Genomic DNA, 12281 nt, shown 5'->3' on the forward strand with positions numbered 1-12281 from the left:
TAAAAAATTTTAAAAATAAATTAATAGGGGTAAATATGTAATTTACTATTTTAATACATGTATAACTAATACCTGCATAACTTATTCCACCTTTTACCCCACATAACTTATACATAGATTCTCTCATAAGTTATGTTGGTATAATTATGTAGGACTACAAAGAACGCAACCAAACACCGTATAAAATTAATACATGAATTAACTTTTATATAACTTTTAAAATCCTACCAACCAAACATGGTATAAATTTTGTTGACTTTTCTACCTAATAAAAAAACTTCTACCAAACATAGCAAAACTAATACAATCTTTAATACATGAATAAAATGAACTCTTATACCGTAAGCAAACGGCCCCTAGGGTTTAGACACTAAATCTATGATTTATCAGGAAAAAAGAAAAACCAATAGATTGAATATAGAATGCTGAGTGGTCATGATTGAACCACTTCTGATTCTCTGGATAAGTAATTTATTTCATTATTAAAACATGTACCAAAACACTCGTCACTGAGCCACTTATTGGGGAAATTTAAAGCTTTCCCTTCAATGTAGGACTCTTGCTTAAGTTTTGGTTGGCAAATTGAAAACGGCACCTTCAAAATGTGAATAAAACCTGACCTAGCTACTTGTTTTTCTGAATGATGACATGAAGAGTGCTTGTATTTTGCTGGAATACCTTCAACTTTCAAGAGTATTTTATCTGGTTTGAGATCCAGCATATAGTTCGACAAATTGATTGTGTACCCTGGGATGTCTGCAGTAGGCCTTTACTGTGAAAACTTTGAATGTTATATACATACAGAGATTACACTGATTCTTTCATGCCCCTTCTTTCGTTTCACATTATTGTAGCATCAAGTAGTTTCTGATTGTTTCTTTTGTATACTTTACAGTTCATGGCTTATAGAATGAATGCAATCATGTTGCAGTCTTTGCCAGCAGCCGAGAATGAAAGCTTTGGACAATTGTTTGTAATTTCAAGAAGTTCATCTATCCTGGATTTCTCCAACAGACTAGAAGTAACTGAACAAATTTCGAAGTTTGGTGTAAAATGTATGCCATCTCCTAATATTAGGTAACATTTAAAAATGTTGGTTTTGAATCATGTAAATATTTACATGACATTGGTTTCTGAAAAATAATTTTGTTTCATGGTTTTAACTTTTGCTCCTCAAACTAATTTCAGTTGCATTTCCGAATGTGCAATAGGACCCTTTATGGAATTTAACTAGTTTTTCAGACATTGGCACTTGTTATTTGACATTGAGAGCAGAACTGGAAGTAAATTCGCAATCAATTTTCCTAATTATAGAAGTTTGGAGGTATTTGAGCTCTTTCAATCCCCACTCTTTGGCCAAAAGTTGGTGAAGGGTAGAGTCCCCTTCTTTTTCCTCGCTTTTGCTGCAGGTAGGACAATGATTGAACTGTCTCTAGTGATGGTAGGCATAGGATTAACTAAGTGAGCCAGGGAAGATCCTTGCTCTAGGTTTAGAAGTATTAGGATTTTATACTAACAGCCTAATAAAAAAATTGCATGATGAGTTTCTCAAGGCACTATATTCTTTTTACTAGTTTCTAAAACTTTATTTTTATCTCCTAGACCACATGATTTTTTGTAGTATGATTAACAACACATTTGTCATATCTCATAAATGTTGCAAGCTTGTAACTTTGCTCTTCAAACTTTTGTGTGCAGACATATATGTGCATTAGTTAGTCTTTCATTGATTTCAATCAATTACACCTTAATCCCATACCAAATCATTTATGTGCATCTTTACATGAATCTCCTCATGGAATCACACTAACAATTTTCTTGATAATGAATTTGACTTATGCGGGAGTATGAATCCAAAATATTTGATTACCACTAGATAGGTCTCTGTTGCCAACACAAAGTTGTGTTCTAATTATTCGCTTAATGTTTTAAAATTTGGACATTTGTGTAATTGTGTTAGCTTCTTGAGAGACAAAACTCATGTCGCTCAACAAGAAACCAAATGAATGTTGCTTCCCCTTTTATTATTTTGTTCAGATTCTTCTCGAGGTGTAGAAAACAAGAAGTTTCAAGTGATATGTGAGGCTTTTTGTGACACACCCAAATGTAAAAATGGAATATCTATTCTCTTTTATGGGATCAGGCCCCAAATCAGAAAGAAGAGGAGAATTTGCTCATAGATTTAGATATCTGTTGTTTTGTATTTTTGCTCTTTTAGTATTTAGGCATGGTTGGTTATTTAAATTATATAGAGATATTGAATTACTTGAATGTATTGTGGTTAGAATCTATATTATCCATGGAGTGTAACAAAATATAAAAGATTAATATTATAAATTTATAATTGTGTCTTACTACTGTCATATTCCCCATTTTTCAAAGAACTTTCCAAGATATGCTTCCCGGGACATTGCTTAATATGTTGGAGTTGGTCTTCCTTTGACATAATTCTGTAACAAGATTTGACTGAGGATTCCCCTTTGCTGTACTCTGTACAAAGCATATTACCTGAACTTGAGAAGCAATTTTGAAAACTTTAAACAACTTGTACAGTTAGATTATCTTTTGTTGTTTAGTTCTTAGTGCAAACTGGAATATGCTACTAACGAGATAGAAACTTTATTAGAGTTTGTAGATTCTAATCTTAGCTGAGGGTCGTACTGTTTTTACCACACATGTACATAATGTACAGCACTCCCCTTGTGGTGTGTTGTGTTTACAATCATCACCTTTTAAAAAAAATCGAAGAGTTATCATCAACCTATCTGTCTCGGCGTCCAATGGTGCTAGTGTTTGTGTCTGTGCCACTTTGAATAACTAATTCTGTTTATGCTCTGAAAGTCCTGTTTAAAGTTTAGCTTGTATGAGGTCGAATGAGACTTCTGTCAATATGAAGGTCGAATGAGACTCTGTCAATATGAAGGCTTACTTTTATAGGAAACTCTGGTGTTGCTTTTCTCCAATAAACAATAAATTGTTCTCGGTGAAACAATGTCAATAATATGCTGGATGGTGGTTGTTGCAAAATACCTGCATTCTTTGAAATCCATGCAAAGTTAACTAATAAGCGAACAAAATATAAAATTTTGTCAAAGAATATGCTACCAGACACATTTTTCGAGGACTCCCTTCTGGGTCTTAGTTTCTCTCTCCGGTGATCACTCTGATCGCCCAAAAATTCTCCCTCCTTTATTTTCTTTCTTCTTTATTATGGGTGGGAGTTGTTTCTTCTTTTCAGGTGATAAATCTTTTGAATTTAAGGATATTAGCGAAGGCCAGTTTAGGTGGTTCTTATTCAGTGAACAAAACGGTCGATTCCCCAGCAAAGTAAAAATCGACGAAAGCAACCTGAGATGGGTTTGTAATGCGCTATAACAGGCTTCTCGGGGATGTAGTAACTTCTACAGAAGATGGAGAAGAAGGCAACGTAATGATCTACATAGGGTATATCAAAATTACAATATTTATAGGCGCTTTCTATGAATTGGGACTTGGAGGGAGACATGAAAAGTGCTATTATTATTGGCTGGTGTGAAATTGCTTCGAAGATTGTTGGGCAAGCCGACGAACCCAGCTCTTCAAAGGTTCACTACCCAGGGTAAGTCTTCTTTTGAGGCTGCATGCAAACAGAGTTGGCTGGATCTGGCACATCAAGACAAACCCAATTTTTTAGAGAGTGGTGACTGGAAATAAACCTTCTTATTTCAAAATTTGAGAATATGTGGCTCCAGTATGAAGAATTTATTGACTCGGTAAAGTAGTGGTGGCAATGCTATGTGGTTAATGGTTCTCCAGATTTCATCCTCTTTTAGAAGTTGAAATCCTTGAAGAGCGATTTGGTTACATGGAATATGGAGTTTTTTGGCAAAGTTTCTACCAAAACTAACAAAGCTTTGGAAGAGATTTTAATTCTTGAACAGGCCACTGAAAAGGGCATCTACGAACGTGACCTGACGGACCGTAGGTCCAGTCACGCCCCGTAGATGGTAGACGTAGATGGGCAGGCAAGGCTTGAAGGAAAATCAGGGAATTCTTGACCAAGTGTGGAACCATGGTTACAAACGACGAACCGTAGGTCGACCTACGGGCCAACCTGCAGTTCCGTCAAATGATTCTGATACCAACCCACCTCTCAAGACGTATCTTAGAAGAAAATATCGACAAAAGAATAAAGAGTTGAATTCTGGACAAACAACTGCTACAGCAGTTGTCTAGCAGTTATTATTCCTAGTTTATAGTTTATAGTGTCAGTCTTATCCTTTTATGTTCTCTATATATATGTAATTAGGATGAGTTATTAGTATTATGTAATTAAGAATCAAAACTAATATTTCTGCAGTCTTGTCCTCTCCATACGGACAACTTTATCTGTATAGTTGTGTTTAAGATACTTGCACAAACTATTTAACAGTAAATCTACTTGCTTTGTTCTATTTTGTCAGATCTTTACTTCTGGTTACTATCAGTTTTGGTATCAGAGTAGATCGATTCAACATGGTCAATACTAGATTGTCTAATTCCCAAGAAGGCGTTCCCAATGTTGAATCTCTTGCCCAACAATTATCTGTCATAGCGTCAAAGTTAAATACGATTGACTCCCTGGCAGCAGATGTTGCAACATTGAAGGCCCAGACTAGTTGCACTCAACAAGAAGAATCCAGTCACAGAAACCGTAATAAAGGAAAGTCTATTTGGCAAGATGAGGAAGAAGAAATTGATAGTCCATCTTGGTCAAAAAATCCTCCCCGAAAGCCATACACAAAGATGGAATTCCCCAGATTTGAAGGAGGCGATCCTAGAGGGTGGATTTTGAAAGCAGAAAAATATTTCTGCTACTATCAAACTCAAGAGAAACATAAAGTTGACATCGCGGCGATGTATTTGGAAGGGGATGTTCTGGATCTCTTCTCTTGGATAAATCGTGAGCGAACTTTGCTTTATTGGGAAGAACTTGTTAAAGCATTGTAGGAAAATTATGGTCCTACAGAGTTTCAAAATCCCGACGAGCACCTTTGTAACATTCAGCAAACAAGTGTTGTACATGAGTATCGTCAAGAATTTGCAAAGCGTTCATCTAGGGTTACAAATTGGCCAGATCACTGTCTCTTAGGGGTGTTCCTGAATGGGTTGAAAGAGGAACTTAAATCTGATGTTAGGATTCACAAACCTAGAACAGTTTACAGGGCTATGAGTTTGGCACTTGAATTTGAAAATAAATTAGGCACAACTCGCAGCAATAGAGTGCCTAATTGGACCCCAAACAATAGACCCACGATACAAAATCCATTGAATTCTTTTAGAAACACCTAGAACAATTCTTCATCTGCAAATCACAATTTACGCAACAGTGTTTCATCCAACCCAGCCGCTTCACAACCTCTTCAAACGCGAACATGGTATACCGAGAGGAGAAATCTTATGGCACAAGGACTTTGCTTTTGTTGCCATGAGAAATTTGCACCCGGTCATAGATGCAAATCTGCAAAATTATCTCTCATGGAGATTACTGGAGAAGGTCAATTGGAAGAGGTTGATGAGGTCAATGCAGTAATTGGTGATAACCCTCAAGAAAATGACCTTGCTGAAATTTCCTTCCATGCCATTTTGGGACAATCAATGGGTGCTACAATGAAGCTTCAGGGTGAGATCAATGGTAAAAAGGTTTTAATACTTGTGGATGGTTCCACACATAATTTTGTGGCTGAATCCATTGTGGAGGAGCATAATATACCAGTAGAAATGGTTCCAACATTCAGTGTGCAAATAGGGAATAGGGATATCATACGCTGCAATAAAGTTTGTTGGAATCTTCAAATTCAATTGCCAGGCTTTACTATCACTTAGGATTACTACCCTTTTGCAATTGGAGGGGCTGATTTGATTTTTGGTATCAAATGGTTAGCTTCTCTCAATACGATTCAAGCTAACTGGAAGGATATGTTCATAATTTTCAAGTGGCAAGAGAAGCGTTACAAATTGCAAGGTGTGAGATCGACAGATTCAACCACAGCTTCTCTCCAATCTTTCAACATGGTATCAGGGGTTCTAGGTAATGCAATCCAAACCCTTTTACATGAATTCCAATTTGTGTTTTCTGAACCAACATCTCTTCCACCATTTAGAGCACACATTCTCATGCTATTCCTCTGTTACCAAATTTTAAACCTCCAAACATCAACCTTATCGTTACCCACATGGTCAAAAAACTGAAATTAAGAACCAAGTTGCAGCTTTATTAGAATCTGGTTTCATTTGCCCTAGTTCAAGTCCCTTTGCTAGTCCGGTTCTGCTAATTAAAAAGAAAGATAATTCTTGGCGGTTTTGTGTGGATTACCGTAGCCTAAACAAAATCACTGTCCCAGGCAAACATCCAACTCCAAATATCGATGAGTTGTTAGATGAATTACATGGGGCCACAATTTTTTCTAAAATTGATCTTCGTTCTGGATACCATCAAATTCGTGTCCAGCCTGATGATGTCTATAAAACTGTCTTTCGCACTCATTCAGGCCATTATGAGTTTCTCGTAATGCCTTTTGGACTCACTAATGCACCATCCACATTTCAGGGTACCATGAATGATCTTTTCAGGCCATACCTTCGAAAATTTGTCTTAGTGTTCTTTGATGATATTCTAATCTATAGTCCTGACCCTCAAACACACCAACAACACCTTCAAACAGTCCTCCATCTTCTTTCTGTCAATTCCTTTTTTGCTAATCCAAAGAAATGTTTATTTAGTAAACACCAAGTTGGTTTTTTGGGTCATGTGATTTCTCAAGACGGAGTAGCCGTGGATTCAGAAAAAATATCTGCGGTGTTGGAATGGCATGTTCCAAAGAATGTCAAGGAACTTCGTGGTTTCTTAGGTCTCACAGGTTATTATAGGCGCTTTGTTAAGAACTATGGGATCATTGCTCGTCCTTTAACAGAATTGACCAAGAAAGATGCTTTTACCTGGCATGCAAAAGTAGAGTAGGTTTTCCAAAATCTTAAGAGGATCTTGACATCAGTACCAGTGCTTCGTCTTCCAGATTTCACTCAACAGTTTACAGTTGAGTGTGATGCTTCATCTGATGGAGTTGGGGCTATTTTACTGCAACACTGTCATCCAGTAGCCTATTTCAGTAAGAGATTTTCCTTTGCTAGTCGCATTAAATCTACTTATGATCGTGAATTGCTGGCTTTGGTCCTTGCATTGCAAAAATGGAAGCATTATCTTTTGGGTCGGCATTTTATTGTCACTACTGACCTTAGTTGCGCGGACTCTTCACTTTTGATTCCGCACCCATCTCGGATTCTTCAAAAATACACTATTTTTGGCGAATCCAACACGCACCCGTTGGCATTTTTGAAGAGTCCAAGCAACATAGCTACTGACCATTGTAGCCTAAAGTATCTATTGCATCAGCGGGTGACTACTGCTGAACAACAATGTTTGTTGTTTAAATTATTGCCTTTTGATTTCACTATTGTCTATAAATTGGGAAGTCAAAACAAAGGCGCTGATGCCTTATCTCGTCGCCCTCAACATGCTGATTTTTTATCTTTGGTGATGCCTATTCCATTAGATTTCAGTGATTTGACAGAAGCAATTGAAGCTGATCCATATACTAAGCAGATTCAAGATCAACTCTCTTCTGATCCGTCGATTCATCCTGATTTCTCGTTGTCTGCTAACCATCTTTACTACAAATCTCGACTGGTTATTCCTGATTATCCTGAACTCAAAGCCAATATTTTAGCAGTCACATGATTCTCCAACAGGAGGACACGGAGGTTACTTGAAAACTCTCAAAAGGGTATCTGCAAATTTTTTCTGGCCTTGTTTGAAGCATGATGTTAAGTCCTTTGTCCAGAATTGTTTGATATGCCAGCAACATAAATATGAAACATTAGCTCCAGCTGGTCTCTTACAACCTTTGCCTATTCCTAACAGAGTTTGGGAGGATATCTCCCTTGATTTCATTGTTGGGCTTCCTCCTTCTAATGGCTTTGATACTATTCTTGTGGTGGTTGACAGGTTTAGCAAATAGAGCCATTTTCTTGCTTTATCTCATCCCTTTACCGCTAAAACAGTGGCTGGGGTTTTCTGTAAGGAAATTGTCAGGTTGCATGGTTTACCGCACTCCATTCTTTCAGATCGTGATGTTGTCTTCACAAGTGCTTTTTGGTAGGAACTTTTTTGCCTTAGTCGCACTCGTCTCCGTATGGGTACTTCCTATCATCCCCAATTTGACGGTCAAACGGAGGTGGTCAATCGCTGTCTTGAAACTTACTTACGTTGTTTTGCTCCTGACAAGCCCAAATCATGGCTTCAATATTTATCTTGGGCTGAATATTCTTTCAACAGTGGATACCATTCTTCAGCCAATATGACTCCTTTCCAGATTGTGTATGGGAGAGAACCACCACTCTTGCATCCCTTTATTCATGGAGAAACTAAAATTGCTGAACTTGCACAACAGCTCGTGGAACGAGATCAAATGTTAGAGGTACTACGTTCCAATCTAATGAAGGCTCAATCTAGAATGAAGTCTCAAGCTGATTCCAAGCGACGTGACTTGTCTTTTAATGTGGGTGATGTTGTTTTCCTTCGTTTGCGACCTTATCGACAGAAGAGTTTAGCCAAACGTCTTAATGAGAAGCTTTCACCTCGATATTTTGGACCATACAAAATTGTTCGTCGAGTTGGTCTTGTTTCTTATGAATTGCAGCTTCCTGAAACATCTAAGGTACATCCTATTTTTCATGTCTCGCAGCTTCGTCCTGCTCGTGGTTGTTCTGATATTGCTTCCCCTCCACCCTTACCACTATCAGGTGAATTGGAATTTATGGTGGAACCTGAAAGAGTTTTATCGCATCGTTGGGTGAAAGAATCAGGAGTGCCAACTCTGGAATTACTTATTCAATGGCGTCGTCGTCCTGTTGAAGAGGCTAGTTGGGAAGCCTATGACTTGCTTGCTGTTCAATTTCCTCTGTTCTGCCTTGAGGACAAGGCATCTATTCAGGGGGAATGCACTGATACCAACCCACCTCTCAAGACGTATTTTAGAAGAAAATATCGACAAAAGAATAAAGAGTTGAATTCTGGACAAACAACTGCTATAGCAGTTATCTAGCAGTTATTATTCCTAGTTTATAGTTTATAGTGTCAGTCTTATCCTTTTATGTTCTTATATATATGTAATTAGGATTAGTTATTAGTATTATGTAATTAAGAATCAAAACTAATATTTTCTGGAGTCTTGTCCTCTCCATACGGACAACTTTATCTGTATAGTTGTGTTTAAGATACTTGCACAAACTATTTTACAGTAAATCTACTTGCCTTGTTCTATTTTGTCGGATCTCTACTTCTGGTTACTATCAGATTCAGAGAGGGGTTCCAGTACCTGATTTCGACAAGTCTAAATATGGAGCTACGGAGGAGGATCCACGGACCGTGGATTGAACCACGGTCCGTACTGTTAATCCGTTGATTGTGTCAGAGTTGAAGATTTTTGAAGTTGGAAAATTTGCCTAAGTCCTAAACCACGGAAGGGACCTACGAACCGTAGGTCAATCCACGGTCCGTAGGTCAGTGTCGTAGATCGAAAACGCGTCTTGAAACTTTATTTCCTTATTTCGTTTCCTTTTTAGTTGGGACTTGTTTTCCTATATATAGGGCTTGTAAACGTCTTTTTTTTTTTTGGGGGGGGGGGGGCGGGGGGAGACCTTATTACTTTTATTCTACAGACTCCAGCTGAAAAGAATCCAACAGTTAGCTAAGGCTGAGGAAACATCTTGGAGACTGAAATCAAGATGCCTGTGGTTAAAAGAAGGGGATAGAAATACTAAATACTTTTAAAAAGCTTCTAACTTTCATAGGAGATACAACTGTATTGTTAGGTTGAAGGTGGGGGAGATCATTATTGAGGACAAAGTGCAAGTAAAAGAGGCTATTCTTGACTTCTATTAGAAGTTATATCGAGAGGATGAAGCTTGGAAGCCTACAGTAACCTTTTAAGGCTAGAATTGTTTGAACCAAAATGATAAGGTAGTTCCTGAACGACCATTTGAAGAAGAGGAAGTGTTGACAAGAGCTCCGGTGGCCTTCTATTAGAAATGTTGGGACACTATTAAACATGACGTTATGGTTGCCTTTCATTATTTACACAACAATTGCACCATGGTTAAATCTTTCAATGCTTTTTTTTATTGCCCTTATCCATAAAAACAAAGGTGATGTAGAACTTAAAGACTTTAGACCTATCAGTCTTATTGGTAGTGTCTACAAGTTGATGGCAAAGCTAACAGAAAGATTGAAAAAGTGATTGGGAGATTAGTCTTAGGCTATCAGAATGCTTTTATTAGAGGCTGACGGAACAAAGGTACAATCGCAAATGAAGTATTGGATTGGAGGCAAAAAAGTGGTGTCCCTGGTCTCTTATTCAAGCTGGTTATAGAGAAGGCTTTTGATAAGCTGAACTGACAATATCTCATTTCTATCCTAAGGCAAATGGGGTTTGGTGAGAAATGGATCAAATACAGCTTTTCCACAGTTATATATTCTGTTGTGGTCAACAGAAGCTCAGTAGGTTTCTTTTCCCTCTTAAGAGAAATAAGGCAAGGTGACCGCCTATCTCCCTTCCTCTTCATTCTGGCCATGGAGGGTCTCAGTAGCATGCTGGAAAAGGCAAAACAAAAGCAATAGATTGGGTTTTTCGAAGTGGGTAACAACTGTGGTCTTACAGTCCTTGTTTCTCATCTTCTCTTTGCTGATAACACTCTTATTTCCTGTGGTGCTGAGGAGTCTCAAGTGAGGTATCTCAACGACTCAACCTCACCCTTATTATCTTTGGTGCCTTATCTGGGCTCCACATTAACATGTCGAATTGCATTATATACCCTATCAATATGGTCCCAGAACTAGAGCTTCTAGCCAACATTATGTGTTGTAGCATTGGCACTTTTCCCACTACCTGTCAAGGCCTTCAGTAGAGATTTGGAATGTGGTCATTGAAAAGTTTGAGAAAAGATTGGCCTCTTGGCAACTACAATTTCTTTCTCTTGGTGGTAGATCAATAGTGTTCGTGATAGTATTCCAACTTATTTCATGTCTTTGTTCCCAATACCAACACCAGAAGAGGTTCAATATCAACTTGACAAGTTACGGAGGTCTTTTTTGTGGTAATAGTGAAAGTCACAAATTTTTATCTAGTTAAGTGGGCCAAAGTAACTCTTCCAAAGCATTTAGGTGGTCTTGGTTTAAAGGATTTAGCAGTAGACTACAAATATATGCTAATGCAATGGCATTGGAGGTTTAATCAAGATGATGTTAGTCTTTGGAAGGAGATTATCCAAGCTAAATTTGGCAGCATTAGCCATTGGTGCTCCAACCCAAGTCTTAATTCCGTATGGGTCTGGATTGTGGAAAGATATCAGGAGATTGTGGGATGAGTTCTTTCTCAACTGTTCCTTTTAAGTGGGATCTGGGCTCATCTTTTATTCTGGAAAGACAAATGGCTCGGCTCTACTACTCTTAAGGATACCTTCTCCAGGTTGGTCCCTATAACTACTAATCCAGATTCAACAATTGCTCAGAACTGGAGGACAACTCATAGAATTTGCACTTAAGAAGACACTTAAATGACTGAGGAATGGAGAACATGATAGCATTGATTGGGAGTTTGCAGAGCAGTCCAGTTCTCACTCATTGAAGTGACAGACTTAAGTGGGGTAGTAACAAGGATGGTTCTTACTCTGTCAGAGAAGGTTGCTTGCTTCTGAGCTCAAACAAGGACCTGATTGATCAATGGCATTGAAAGCTCATCTGGAAAACTAAATTACCACCAAAAGTTTCCTGTTTCTGCTGGATCACCTTAAAAGGAGCTTGTTTAACTCCAGACAATCTCATGAAAAGGAAATTTTCTTTTAGCTAAATAGATGTTACTTGTGCCATTGCACCTCTGAGTCCATTAATCACCTGTTCTTATACTGTCCAATTGCTACAGATATGTGGAGTATGTTCCTCTCTTTTTTGGGTCTACAATGGCCTATGCCTCGCACTGTCAGGGAAGTTATTGTCTGTTGGAGTTCTTGGAAAGTTGGGAACACCATCAGAAGAATCTGGTCTATGTGTGGGGGATGGTCTAAAGACAGAGTTCTGGAATGAAATATGGATAGGGGAAAACAATTTGAGAAACCTATTTCCTCATTTGTATACCCTGAGTTTGCAGAGCAATGCCACTGTGGCACAAGTCTGGAGTCAACAGGGTTGGGATCTAATTTTCAGAAGA

General features: G+C 38.1%; 1 protein-coding gene across 1 annotated transcript in view; it reads left to right on the top strand.

The window, feature by feature from the left end:
* LOC125827846 (ycf20-like protein) overlaps nucleotides 1-12281 on the top strand; it is a 29849-nt gene that overhangs the window by 15742 nt on the left and 1826 nt on the right. Inside the window, exon 2 of the mRNA XM_049507195.1 lies at nucleotides 894-1077. Within this exon, the coding sequence (XP_049363152.1) occupies nucleotides 899-1077 (179 nt within the window). The 5' untranslated portion in view covers nucleotides 894-898. The remainder of the gene's footprint in view (nucleotides 1-893; nucleotides 1078-12281) is intronic.

Source organism: Solanum verrucosum, unplaced genomic scaffold (assembly GCF_900185275.1).
Source record: "Solanum verrucosum unplaced genomic scaffold, falcon-dt-bn FXZP01000290.1, whole genome shotgun sequence".
Lineage (NCBI taxonomy): Eukaryota > Viridiplantae > Streptophyta > Magnoliopsida > Solanales > Solanaceae > Solanum > Solanum verrucosum.